This window comes from Miniopterus natalensis, chromosome 2 (genome assembly GCF_054644295.1).
Source record: "Miniopterus natalensis isolate mMinNat1 chromosome 2, mMinNat1.hap1, whole genome shotgun sequence".
Lineage (NCBI taxonomy): Eukaryota > Metazoa > Chordata > Mammalia > Chiroptera > Miniopteridae > Miniopterus > Miniopterus natalensis.
In genome coordinates this window covers 162,834,681-162,848,786 of record NC_142082.1, presented here as the reverse complement: position 1 = coordinate 162,848,786, position 14,106 = coordinate 162,834,681, and the positions used below count along the sequence as shown (strand labels likewise).

The 14,106-nt window shown below is 39.5% G+C and overlaps 1 protein-coding gene across 1 annotated transcript; it reads right to left on the bottom strand.

Moving 5' to 3' along the window:
- Nucleotides 1-3,961: 3,961 nt before the first annotated feature.
- ART4 (ADP-ribosyltransferase 4 (inactive) (Dombrock blood group)) lies at nucleotides 3,962-13,703 on the bottom strand. Its single transcript, XM_016197503.2, has 3 exons — nucleotides 13,488-13,703; nucleotides 10,537-11,242; nucleotides 3,962-4,067 (listed from the first exon to the last, which is right to left on the bottom strand). The coding sequence occupies exons 1-3, from the start codon at nucleotides 13,656-13,658 to the stop codon at nucleotides 3,979-3,981; spliced, it is 966 nt and encodes a 321-aa protein (XP_016052989.2). The 5' UTR covers nucleotides 13,659-13,703; the 3' UTR covers nucleotides 3,962-3,978.
- Nucleotides 13,704-14,106: the final 403 nt, after the last annotated feature.

Sequence of the window (14,106 nt, the reverse complement as noted above, 5' to 3'; positions counted from 1 at the left end):
TTAAATGCATGGAACAAAGACCAAGAACAGTCCTGTCACAGAGTCTTTCTGTGAAATGACTGGTGCCAGTTCAAGGGAAGTCCTCACTAGATGCCGGTGGGAATGGTGGCTAGTGTGGCCCCTTAATGTTAGAGATGAGGGGTGCCTACTTCAGTAAAGATGCATGTTCTTCAGATGTTGGCCATCACAGCACCTCTCACAGAGATTTTCCCACCACCGGGCACCACCAATATGCCCACTCTGGTGACTTCTTGTCTACTGGGAACAGCTTGTGGAAGAAAATATTAGGGGAAAGCTGTACTCTTCTCAATCTTCTCACTTTTATTTAATGTTTGTCTCAAAAACGTTGGTTTGGGGTTCCTCTCATTTATTCTCAAGTTTTTTCAGTTTTAGAAGAACAAAGTGGGGAAGATACACTTGGTTCTGTCTTATGCCTCATCTCATTCCTCCTCTCAGGCCTTGGGCACAGCAAGGCCTGTTTGAATGAAGCATAAGTGGGGAGAAAAAAGTGAATTGCCATAAAGCAAAAACAAAACAAAAATGCATGATTATTTACTAAAAAATAGTAAAAGGAAGAAAGACAGAAAGAAAAGTCCTTTAATATTTATAATATCATCCCCCCTTTTACCAGTAGCCAATGTTTAGTACATCTTAGTATCTCTGAAAGCATCTAGCTAAATAAATGTCTGTTGAATTTTACCAAATCAAGAACTAGTCCACTCAGTGTAAGTTCATTTGATTCAGATCATTAGACACCTCAGGCCAAGAATCCTGATTCCCCAATCAAACCAAATTCTACCTAAATTTCCTTTCAGTGGATTGATTTTTTAAAAAGTAAGAGTAAATAGAGAACTTTAGGACAAGCAGACAGGTACATCAGAGCACTGTATTATAAAGATAAAAATAGTAAATAGGGCCAGAGTATTTTTGTATATACAAAAATAGAGATGTATGTGTTACTTTAATAAAATTACTATAGGGGATAAATACTAAGCAACCTTGTAGTGTCGTATCTTTTAACAATCCAGGTGAATTTATGCACATTTGAAGGTCCATTTACCTTCAGAAGATATCCCAGATAACAAAGGAGCAGAAATTGCCGAGAATTTTTTGAAACCGATCTCCTAAAGTTTCATGAACTTAGAATTTGAATCAATTGAAATCAATGGTCCACTTTACAGACTCCTTGCTCAAAAAATGGAACTATAGGCAAAGATTGAAGGAATGCAAGCTATATAATTTCCTCCTTAATTTAACCCACAAATCTACTTGATTCAAGAGAATTATTTCTTTCTCCATAGATTTATTCAGTAAAACAGCAGCAAGAGGAGATAGAACTAAGTTATCTTTTAAAAAACTTATTTATTCCCTTAAGAATTATAATCACATAAGTCACAAGCCTGGAGGGCTTATTAAACACAGATTTCTGGGTTGCTGATTCCACAGATTTGGGTTCAGGCCCTAGCATTCACATTTCTTTTTATTTAAATATTTTTTTTATTGTTTTTTTTAGAGAGAGGAAGGGAGAGGGGGAGAGAGAGAGAGAAACATCGATGTGAGAGAGAAACATCAATGTGAGAGTGAAACATCGATCGGGCTGCCTCCCCTACACCCCCTACCGATGCCTGCAGCATGGGCATGTGCCCAGCAACCTTTCAGTAAATGGGACAATGTCCAACCCAAACACTGGCCAGGGCTAGAATTCACATTTCTAATGGGTCCTTCAGGGCTGCTGCTGCTGATAATACTGGGAGCATGCTTTAAGAGCAACTGAGTTAGGAGAATTGTCTTACACAGAAAACTGATTTTTCATGGAGATCAAATGCTTTAGGCTGGCTTTTGAGCTTAACTGAGAGGCTTCAACTTTCTCCAGTCTACATTACTCCTTCACTCTGGCAGACCCGACTATTTTCTGACCCTTTTATACATTGATCATTCCTATATCTTACCACTTTTTTCTACTCAGCTTTCTTTTCCACCAATCTGAAGCCCCTCCCCTAAGCCTCTTCTTTGATAAAAAGCTATATCCAAGCCCAGGCCAGAAGAATCTCATTTTTCTCTAAACTCCAAGCACTTATTATTTGTACTCATTTTTGGCACTAAGCACTTGATATATACCTGTCCCTGCTTGCTTTAAAAATTTTTTTCTCCCTTCTCTCATCCGTTACTCCCACTCCAGTGTCCCAAGACCTGATTCAAAAGCTGCCTTCTATTTGAAGCTTATTTCCTGCCTCAGTTAGAAGGAATCTCTCTTGAATTTTCCAGAATGGGAGACTTGATTTTCCCCTTTCTTTTGGTACTTTCTTTGTGATTTGTTTGTGTTCTTAATTTTTCCCAAGAGATTATAAAGGCATGGAAGATCTGGCCTAGTGTATTCAACTTTTAATCCCCAAAGTGCTTTGTGCCCAGTGTGACTCAATAAATGCATTTCTATGGCACAGAAAAAAATTATGCAGGACATTAGGAGGCTACTCCTAACACATTTTATCACTGCCTCTGCCAAATTCCCTGTGCAATGAAGCATAGAAATTATCTTTATGGAAATCCTATGCTTGCTTTATTGGATGTAGAGGCCAATGCAAGCTAGGTGACAGAGGTGCCCTTGGCCCTGATGTTCTCAGAATCCCAATGTAAACAATGGTAGTACTAGATGGCTGAATTCTCTACCAGGTGATTTTATGCCTCTAATTTCCCATTGAGTCTCTTCTATCATGACATAGACCCTTCAGGAAGTCCTACTAGGGCTAGAGGAATTGATTTTCACTTTGCTGTTTTTTATCCACATCTCTAAGTAGTGTGGGCTTTCAGAATTCCAAGGTATAAAGCTAGCTCTTTCACTCCATTTAGCCCAATATAAAGGTATTTGGAGATGAGGTAAAGTCCTCCCCCCCCCCCATTGCCTCACATATTGTATACTACTGGAGAGAAGAGTGGAGAACATTCCCAGCTGTGAAGTTCATTGATTTATACTTCTTTTTATCCAACTGTCTGCACATAATGGGGACTCAATGTATCATTGCTATCTGTTTGGTAATTGGATGTTTTTTTCCTCCCAAATCTTTGACTTTATCTCCACACACATCCAATGCTTTCTTAAAATATGTAAATTTTCGATGAATACTTAAAATTCAATTTTCCATAAATTCTCTGAAAATTAATGTATGAGTTTAAGTTTTAACTTTTGTAATAGTTTAGAAACATGTATGCAGTACCCCATTACTGGCAATGAGTGAGAGTTTACTACCATCTTTCCTTTGTATTTCTCAAGTGTCCATGTTTCCTCCCATCTGAGACCTCATTAATTTGATCTTTAATACTAATAAAAATCTCTGAAGAAAATTCATTCCTTAATTATGTCTCTGGGGCTAAAAGCTTTTCCATTTAATGAAGAATTTGTCCTTTGCTTTCTAATGCAAAATTCTCTGATTTTTTTCTTATTTAGGAGTGTCCTTATGTTCATCATAACTCCTCTGATTACTTGAAATAAAAAGTTTAATTCAAATTATTTAAGCAAAAATATGGTTTATTGATTCATGTAATGAAAAAGCCCGCAGGATGCAGTTTCGAGAACAATTGGATCTAGAGCCTTGTACACTCTCATCCAGACTCAGTTTTTTTCTTCTTCATCTTTTAGCTCTTCTTTTACTATGTTAGCTGCATTTTTACAGAGGTATTAATCCCCACTCAAAAAAAAGGCCCCACCCCATTCCTAAACACAATGCCAAAAAAGTGCCCTGAATTTATCTCATAGACTCTGACGAGGTTATTTTCTACTCCAATGTGGATCTGTGTGTCCATGGAGAAGAAACACACTGAGTTATAGGCCCACACATAGGCAACGGGCTGAGCCAGCTCGGCATCAATTAGGGGGTGGGAGGTGGGGTGAGGGCAGAGCAGAGTGATTCTGTAGGGATATTCAGGGTGCCCTGACTGGAATAAAGCAAAAGGGTTCAGGAAAAGCAAACTGACAAGGTTCCTTTATATTCCACTTTTGGAAGAGATGGTGACAATAATCCAAAAGAGAGCAGCAATAACTACAGGAGCAGGGATGCACTTTTTGCTGGAAGCTGTAAAAACAAACAAAAAAGAGATGTTTTAGGTGGCAGAGATTTAATAAAAAACAAAACAAAATCCTACCCAATTTCTTCTTTGATTCATTTTTTTTAACTTAGAAAATTTCTAATAAAAATATCTGATGTTAGCTACTTTGTAAAAAGTATTCTCAGATATTTCTAACGAACAGAACTCAGCTGGCCTATTTTGCAGATGATGAAACAGGCACCAAGAGGTTAAGAGACTTATTTCCGGTTACCAGGCTAGTTGGGGGGAGAGATCTCCTGATTTTCAGTCTTTATTATTATCATCAGCATGACCGCCACCACCATTAACCCCATCTTAATTATCACCATCTTCATCACCGTTATGAAAGCTAACACTGGGCAAGTAGTTTCTTCTGTGTTAGGGTCTGTTTTAAGCACTTGCTATAAATGAACTCATTTAATCCTCACAACAACCTTTTGAGGTAGTTATTCTCATTATCCTTATTTTTTACTTAATAAAACTGTGACACAGAGAGGTAGAGAAATTTCTCAAACATCATACGCCTAGTATGTAGTGTAGGCAGCATTCAAACTCAGGCAGTCTGGCTTAACTCTCTTTTATATTTTTATTGATTTCAGAGAGAGGAAGGGAGAGGGAGAGAGATAGAAACATCAGTGATGAGAGTCATTGATTGGTTGCCTCCTGCATGCCCCCAACTGGGGATCGGCCCCCAATCCCGTAACTGGGCATGTGCCCTGACCGGGAATTGAAAGGTGATCTTCGGATCCTAGGTTGATGCTCGACTGCTGAGCCACGCCCGGCAGGGCTTAACTCTATATTTTTAACCACTGTATTGTCTTTCCATATGTTTCATGTCCTCGTAGAATTTTTTAAAATTATAAGATGAGCAGAAAGTAGTCACACTCCTGGTTGGGGTGTGTGTGAGTGTGTGAGTGTGTGAACTGCCTACACATACAAGCCCTTCACAGGAACTAGGGAAAGGTTAACAGCCAGTTAGGTATGGCTGATGGAAGCAAAACTTGAATACAAAATAACTGTTGTCAGGGAATACAGTGGGATGAGAAACCCGTGTGTTTAATTCCATGGATATAAAGATCACTCATCCTCCTGTGTGAGTCTCAAGGAAATTCCTTTCCTTGTGACATCGCAAGAACTCCACTTCCACTGGTAGCAGACAGGGACACAGAGGGAACCCACCGATAACACTTTGTTTCTATTCTTATTGTAAATATTACTGAAGCACACATTTTTCCCCATTGAACTATTATTCCACTTCCATGTGCACAGTACTTTCCTGGAGTTTTTCAGTTGTGTTCGAGAGGGTGGATATTGCTTGCTATCACAACAGTTCCTCTAGGCAAGTATTGCCCCCATTTTATAAATGAAGGGACAGGCTCAGAGTTTGTCATTGACACAAGGCCACATAGCTAATAACATATGCCCAGCGTTTATTGGCTCAGAAGTCTATTCTCTTTCCACCATGCCGTGTCATCTCCTGGATTCATTCGATGACATGCTCACTTTGTCATCCGTGTGTCTGAGAGAGGCATTCTACTTCAAGGTGAAGGTGATGCCGAAATAGATAAAACTAATTTGGGAAACTTGAAGCTCAGAGTAAAAGAAAACAGGAAACAGGAAGTTAATAAAACAAATAGTAATAATGGTAACAGCAGCTAAAAAGTTTTGAGTACTGTGTGTGTGTGTGAACTGCCTACACATACAAGCCTGTGTGTGTGTGTGAACTGCCTACACATACACTTACTTATATGTGTCAGATGCTATTCTAAGTGTGTTTACTCCTCAGAATCTTATAAGGTAGGTTTTATTTTAAAAATTATTTTATCTGTAAAGAAACAGGCACAGACAGACTAAGCCATTTGCCCATGTTTTCACTGCTAGCAACTAGCAAGGTTAACATGTAAAAACAGGCTTACTACAAACAGTTGACTATATTTTTTCCAGGAACATGCTTAAGAATTTCAATTATGTTAAACATTTTAACAAATAAATCCCTCTTCTTTGTGAATTCAGTGATACAGAACAGAGCATGTATTTGTGTATCTACAGAGTTTTGGCACAGATTATTATGCTGAAGAAGAAACATTTAAGGGCAAGTAACTAACAACATACTTTGAGTCTCTCCATGGGCCTGAAAACATCTGTTTCTATGGTAACCAGTAGTGGCCATGTGAGGGGTGAGAGGAGAATTAGAAGGGAAAGCTGTTAGTTTAGAATGTCTTAAACAATTTTTCTTTTGAAAATTCACTTCCTTAAATATATTATACTATTAATTTGACTTCTCAGCTCTCTGAAGGCAACAGATTCCTGGGAGCACTGTGAACTTGAGAACTGCAGTTGCAAGTTAACAGAACCAATTTTGAAATAAATTGAAGGACTGGAATACTCTTCAATCTACTGTCTCTTCATTGGGAGAATTACAGTGTCCTGGCTGGCCAGTTGTAAAGGTGTTCATGTTGGCTTTCAAATATCAAGTTTCCCAGGTCGAGAGGGAACAGGAGAGGAAACATAAGTGACTGGCTCATAGGGACATTTTGGGACATAGAACAGCTTATGGCTTCTGCTAGTAGAAAAATGGAAAGGACAAGAAAGTCTCCTGAGATGACCCCAGTGTCATGAAGAATTGGATATCATTATTCCTTAATACCATCTGTGAATTTTCTAGGCTGAGGTGAATCCTAGAGTCCAGGTGACTGGGAGAAGTGTAGTGGGCAATAGCAGTTTTATGGAAAATCAGGTCTGATGAGGAGACTGAAGGGGTGCAGAATATGTCACCCCAAAATATGCTACTTTGGCATAATGGTTATTTTGAGCTGAAGGCAACCAAGGCCCAGCAGACTCAGGAAAAGCTTTTACCACCCCCTTAACTGCCTCAAAGAATTTAGACAGGGTCCTGCATCAGGAAGAAAGCTACTACTAGAGATCACTTTTTATATCAGAGAGACTTATCTGAATGGCAGGCAAACATTGGTTTACCAAACATTTACCCTTCTCATCTTCCTATGAATTGTACTCCTCCCCTTTGAAGTCCCAGATCCCTGTCCCTTTCTTTAAAACATTTTAAGGCTTAATTGCTTGACTGCCTTTGAGTCTCATATTTTTGTGAGGCTCCTGTATGTATGAAGTTAATTTTTTTTTCTTGTTAATCTGTCTTTTTATTATGGTGGGAGGGGGAGTCTCAGCCAAGAACCTAGAACCTAGGGTAGAGGGAAAATTATTTTTCTTCTCCTATAGTACATTGATCTCAGTCCATCCCAGTGAAGGATTCCCAGATAAGAAAACACATCACTTCCCTCCTCCCAGTCTTCATATATGGTTCAACCCAATACAGGTCCAGGATGTTGAGATAAATAGAATATTATTTATCAGTTAACAGAAATTACTTAAGGAAAGTCTCAGACATAGCTTACTCATTGAGAAAAAACATTGCAGTTAATAGCTGAAAATATTCTGAAGCCAATCAAAAACTTAATTTTTTTTTTTTTTAGTAGAGCTAGGTGGATATTTGCTGTGACCATTCCAAATCTATACAGTCTTTTTGTCCTCAACTAAAGTGACTGTGCTAACAACGATGAGGCTTAGGTAAGGTGGAGCCCGAGGGTGAAGCAGCCTTCTCTTCAACTTTCAGCCAGAGTCCAGAGTCAAGGGACAAATGTCATCCTTGATGCTCAAGATTATCCTCTCCCTCTTAGGCTCTCCCACATAGTTTTATAGCTGTGTTGGCTGGGAAGACACTCCAATTCCAGCTCTTGGCCTATGGTACAATGTCTTTGGACAGCATATAGACTTTTAAAACCAGTGGTATTTTTACTCTGCCATTTAAATTTCTTTTCCCAAGGCTGCACAAGCTGCCAATTGGCAAATTTCTAAGAAAAATATAGATATGAAAGGTCACATTGCAAGTGACCACATTTCAGGTCATTAACGTTATGGCTACAGCTTCTTAGTCTTAACTAGGGGTTGAACCTTCTAGAATATTTTCCCTTTCTAGCAAATATTCGAACTGTTTTTAGACAATTGAGTTATATGGTCATCTGACCCAAGGCCCAGCTCACTTAGAGACATGAAAGAGAATGCTTCGTTTATTCATTCATTTATTCAACAAATGTGTGCCAAGGGACTAAAGTTAATAATAGTTAACACTTATTTACCTTTTATTGTATGCTAAGGAGTATAGAAATAATTTAGTATTTTATCTTCACAAGAGCCTGTAGGGTTCTATTATGATGCTCATTATGTAAATGCAGAAACTTAGATAGTTTAAGCAGCTTGACTGAGAACACTGCTAAAAAGTGATACAAGCTGATACAAACCCAGACAGGGTGGATCTGAGGTCAAACTGCCTGGATTCGGCGCAAGCTCTTAAATACTGTGTAGTCAAGTCCCTGCCCACAAAAAGCTTACAGAGCAGCATAAGATGACTGATTCCGTTAAGTATGATTCATGATTTCAAATAAGTTATCAAGACCAGCCAAACTTCCAGAATCTAGTAATATGCATGGCTTACACCCCACTAAGCCTTAACTCAAAACCAAATTAAAGTTGTGTTGGAGTAGTTTCACCACAGGAAAGCAAAGATCATTAGTCTGGGTGGGAAGGTCTTGAACTATTTTTCTTTGAGACTTACAGAGTGTCAGAGCATAGGTAATAGTTCTAGTATATATTCTTCTCCCTCGGTTTCCTACTCCTTGATGTAAATGTTCTACGATTTTTCACTTAATATATTTTACTGTGCTCATTAACCTAGTAGAAAAGTTATTTGTGTCAAATTCACGATGAGAATGAAGCAACAGTGTCCTAGTCAGGTGTATTTCCAAAGAATCCTGGAACCTGGCTACAAATGTTCTCATTTATCATCAAACCTTTGTTTTATTTAGATTCTAATCTAAGTTATTCATTCTCCTCTGCAAACACTAATCTCTTGGATCTGTGGAGGTATATTTGCATTTCACTCACATGGCTGGCTGCCATATGGCCAAGGAGAAGGGGGGAAGAAAAAAATGTGGTAGGTTGCCCTTCCCCTGGGCTAGCTAGCGCCAGAGTGAGCAGGCCCTAGACCTCAGCGTGGAAGCCAGTTCAAGGCCCTTTGTGACACTGCAGCTCTGAAAGCTTGAGAAATGCTGACAGCCCGAGTTAATAACAGCGGCAATGATGGAGCAGAGAAAGATTCAGTGGTATTTCAAAGGCAGACCCTCCCACCCAAACTAACGATCCTTACAGCTGGGATGGGAGTAAACAACTGCACATACGGATAAGGACTTTCCCTTTCCCTCTGAATCAAATAAGGCCCAGTGTTTGCTACAGAACTACCGCTCTGCGAAATGACTGTGGCTGGCAACCTACAAGGACAAAATGGAATCAGCCATGTGTTTTTCTAAAAAAAGAGCTTAACACATTTTTTTTGTAATGTGTTATCTCTAATTTCTTCTGCTTCAGTTTATTTTCCACAAAATCATCAGAACTCTTGCTAAAATACCGATTTAATTGATGCTCCACTCCTTAAAAACTTCTAGTGACTTCTCATTACCTCCATCCATACGGCACGAAGTTTGCAAGTCCGGAGCGTGGAATACAGGAGTTTTTACAGTCAGGACCCATCAGAACTCTCCTGACCCGCTCACTCTCCTGCTCTCTTTCTATTCCTGGTCCCCGCCTATGTCCTGCACTTCCTACATTGCAGCCATCCAGAATTTTGGAGATTCCCTGAAGGCACTAGGCTGTTTGAAATCTCTGTGATTCAGTATATACTGTTTGCTGGTTGAAATGACTTTTTCTTTCTTCTCTCACTGAAAACTCCCATTCTACAAGTCCCACTTTGTCTTCTACTATGAGGTCTTCCTCACTTTCCCCAGAGGGAATGAGTAGCTTCATACACTGAGCAGCCACAACAATTGCTTAAACGTCAGGTGTGTTACTTTGTACTTTTGTGTGTAGATATTGCTCATATTTCCATTTCTCATTAGACTAAAAATCCTCCTAGGAGAGTAGTTCTGCTTTATTCCTTTTCTTTGCCTGGGGCCTCCTATGCCAGTTCCTGGAACATAGAAGACGCTTAATAGATAAGAGTGAACCCATGAGTCATGCCTCCTGCTTTACTTTTAGCACTCCTTATGTATAAAATGATCATAACAAAAAAAATGAGTTTGAGGGAGAAAGGAAAGATGCTATATTTTATGCACTATCTTTTCCAGTAGAGGTTTACTCTCTCATCTAGAATGCCCCATATATTAGTGTCATTGCAGAAATACATTTTCCTAGAGGTAGTTAAGGAGGAAGAAGAGAGGGGAAACCAAGAAATAAATTGTTTTTTTTAATCTGTCAGTTCCGCCATTACTAAAGGCCAATTTCTATGTTTTCGTTCTTTCCCCCTAAGCCCACTCAGAAAAAAATATTTTTATAAAAGAATAAGTCTGTGATCCTGATAAGAGTGAATTCAATTTATATCAATAATAATACCTTTTAGCAGCTGACAGTTATATGTGCTCAGATTTCCAGTTGACCGCAATTGTAACCAATTTCCTCTTGGGTAGTAGCTCATATTGACAACTTCAAACAACTCATAGGGAGGGACCAGGACCTCTTCCTTGAGAGAGAAGCGTTGTACAGGTGCACCCAGGCAGGTAAGTATGGTAAATAGAGTTTGGTTCTCAAACTTCTGCGACTCTTTCCTTAAGAGGGAGGTGGAGAGGAACTGGCCAAATCGAAGGGTGGCACCTATATAGGCTTCCGAGGAGAAATCAGCCTCATGATGCACGTTGTAGCACAGAGAGTCATTCTCCCCGAGGGTCCCTTTCCTTAGCAGCTGGATTGCTGAGGTCAGGTAGTAATGTAGGAATTTGAAATGGAATGAATGTTTATACTGCCATGCAGACCTGGCAGTGCTGGCCATGGCTCTAGAGAATTCAGAACGAACATTGTTGTTCAATGTGTAAACCATGATGGCCACAGCATGTGTGATCGTCATGTTCTTAGGGAGAGTTGTAGCTCGGCTCAGCCAGGTCAAATGGGCATTGTGCCAGGCCGAGTGATAATTCTTCGGAGCTTCTACTTCTTTTGTGAAATAATCCCCTTCATTTAGCTCCTCCATGACCTGTTGGCTACAGCCTTGGTATTGATCATCAAAGGAATCTGGTGCCAAGTCAAAGTTGATTTTAATCGCAACCTATAAGAAAAGAAAAATCTTGATTGTAATTTTTAAAATAGGATGGTGAATCTGATGGCAGATTTTCTGTACTCTGTAAGACCATCTCCTCAAAACAAGTATTTGTTGAAGTAAGTTTCACTCAGAATCATACACTGCTCCAGTCCTTCTTGTATCAGTGACCTGTGTTAGAGATTGAATTCTGTTTGATAAATATCACTGAAAGCTCAAAGATGCTCATCTTCCCAGGGAGGAAGTGACATTTTTTGTATCACCAAAATCAGAATGTTTTTATTTTTGCATATTAGGTATGTTGAAGAAAACAATTAATAACCTTAAAGTTTAGTTATACTTTCTATTTCCTCTGTGGACCCCTTTCACATTCCCTCATAGGTGTTTTGAGGACTATCTCTTTTATAAATACCTGAAAGCTATATTAAGCCTTTGAGCTTTATTTAAGAAAGACTTAAGTGGTGGGGGGTGGGAGGTGGAAATCTGTAATTCTCAAGTGATGAATAATGTTGGGTCCTCCGGGGGATCCCCAGGAAATAACAGACCTCTCTTCTGTTCAGGTTATGAAAAAATTTGAGAAAAAAAGAGCAAATATGGAGGCTAAAATATCATTTTTATTAATGAATCATGTCATGTTGGGGCACACATCTTTTTAAAATATGTCTCTATTGATTTCAGAGAGAGGAAGGGAGAGGGACAGAAAGAGATAGAAACATCAATGATGAGAGCCATTGATCAGCTGCCTCCTGCACACCTCCTCCTGGGGATCGAGCGGGCAACTGGCCGGGCGAGGCACACATCTTTAGGTCCGATGATGAATGTGCTTGTTGGGAATAAACCCCAGGATCAGGTAGACTTTCCCACTCAGCTACAGATAGTACTGAATGCAGCTTACACACGTAAGATTCTTGTCATGGAGAAGCAGGACTCCTGCCCTTTGCCATCAGCTTAGCTCCCAGGAGGAAGAAAAGCAGTGTCAAGCTGAGCATAACCAGTTATTCTTCCTTATGTTACCAATCAAGTAAATTTCCTCACCTCCAGGGTAGCAGAGGGCGTAAAGAGTTGGACAGTGGTAGGGAGTGTGCCTAGAAAAGTCACTCCTCTTGGAAATCAGGAGTGGGAAAAACACATTTTCTAATGGGTAACCAATTGAATTTTTACTTATTGATACCTAGTGCATAGTAAACTGAAGTTAGAGTTTGAATACAAGTTCACTAAATGCCATCAGTCCATCATGTAGAGCCACATTTCAATGATCTCAATCCCAGGATGTTTCTTGCTTGACAAAGAAATGATGCTTTTCTAATAAACTGGACTCATTAAGGAATATATTAAGAGATACAGTTCCATCCAGTCAATGTCAAGGATGTTGTGGCTGAAACTCAAAAGACACCATTTGGTATTTTTACTGTTATTTATGTTAAATCATCTAAATGTGTATAAATTAGAAAAAATGTTAAGACTGCTTAAATAATTTTAACCAATAACTCTATACAGCAACTTTACAAGCAAATCTAGAGAATCTATTAAAGCCAAAACAAAACAAAATAAATAATATCACATTTTTGTCAAATCATCATTATGATAAACTCTAAAACTATTATATTACTAGATGTCAAATACGTAGTCTGTTATTTTAAAAGATTAGGCTGTTTTCCTTATGTGGAACTTTAAATTATAATGCTTCTTTTGAGTTGATCCATACAATACAGTCAAAAACCAAATAGGCTTGGTTAATTTTACATTATTTGTCCTACAAAAGCAATGTTTTAACTTAAGTTTTGTGGAGAATCCAGAAAATAATACCATGCCTCTAGCTTCCATGCCAGATTTATAAACTGTAAAGAATTTCAGTTTTAAAAAATTGTTTTCCACTCTTTTCTAGCAAACTTAAGATATCTGAATGAAATCAGATCCCAAGTGCCTAAACGTCATTGAAAGGTCAGCAGGAGCCTGTTGGCGTGGCTCAGTGGTTGAGCGTAGACCCAAGAACCAGGAGATCGCAGTTCGATTCCCGGGCAGGGCACATCCCAGGTTCCGAGCTCGATCCCCAGTGGGGGACGTGCAGGAGGCAGCTGATGAATGACTTTCTCTCATCATTGATGTTTCTCTCTCCCTCTCCCTTCCTCTCTGAAATAAATAAAAACATATTAAAAAAAAAAAAAAAAAAAGGAATGTCACCAGGAGAAAGCTCTGTTGGAGCTTTAATCATAGAGAGATCACCTCCTCAATTGAGCCCTTCCTGGGAACTCACCGTGGGTCTCTGCAGGCCAGCGAACAGCAGCAGGAGAGGAAGCTGTGCTCGAAGGAGCCAGATTCCCGTCACAGGAGCTGCAGTTGTTGGGAGAAGAATCTTCCTGCATCTGTTGGTCAACGGACAACATTTGTTTGTGCTAAATGTACTTCTTTGCTCTTGCAGCTTCATCCTGAAATGAGTTCTCCCAGTTCTCCTTTGGGCTGTTCTATCCGTGAGTCTCAGCAAGAACCTTCCTTGTTAATGTTTATGTTGAGACTTCTGTTGACCATCACCAACTAGCAGTTTTTCTGAGGAAAGAGATCAACTCCAACTTCACTGCAGAGCTGATGTCTCTGAAATAGCCAGACTTGTGCACCAAACAAGGAGTTCTAAAGTGAACTGATGGTAGTTTCCAATTAAAAAAGCCCAACCTTTATCTAATCTGTATGCAGAGGAATTTGAAAGGCATGTTGAGAATCAGGCTCAGAAGTTCAGCCTCAACTTGCTCAGGGAGGCAGGAGAAGGCACACACGGTACAGTGTTTGAGGCCAAATGACATTATCTTGATCGGCAGGCTTTCACTGTGAGTGATATGATTGGCTCCTGCAGGTTTGCTGGGAAGGTGCCACCTCAAGAT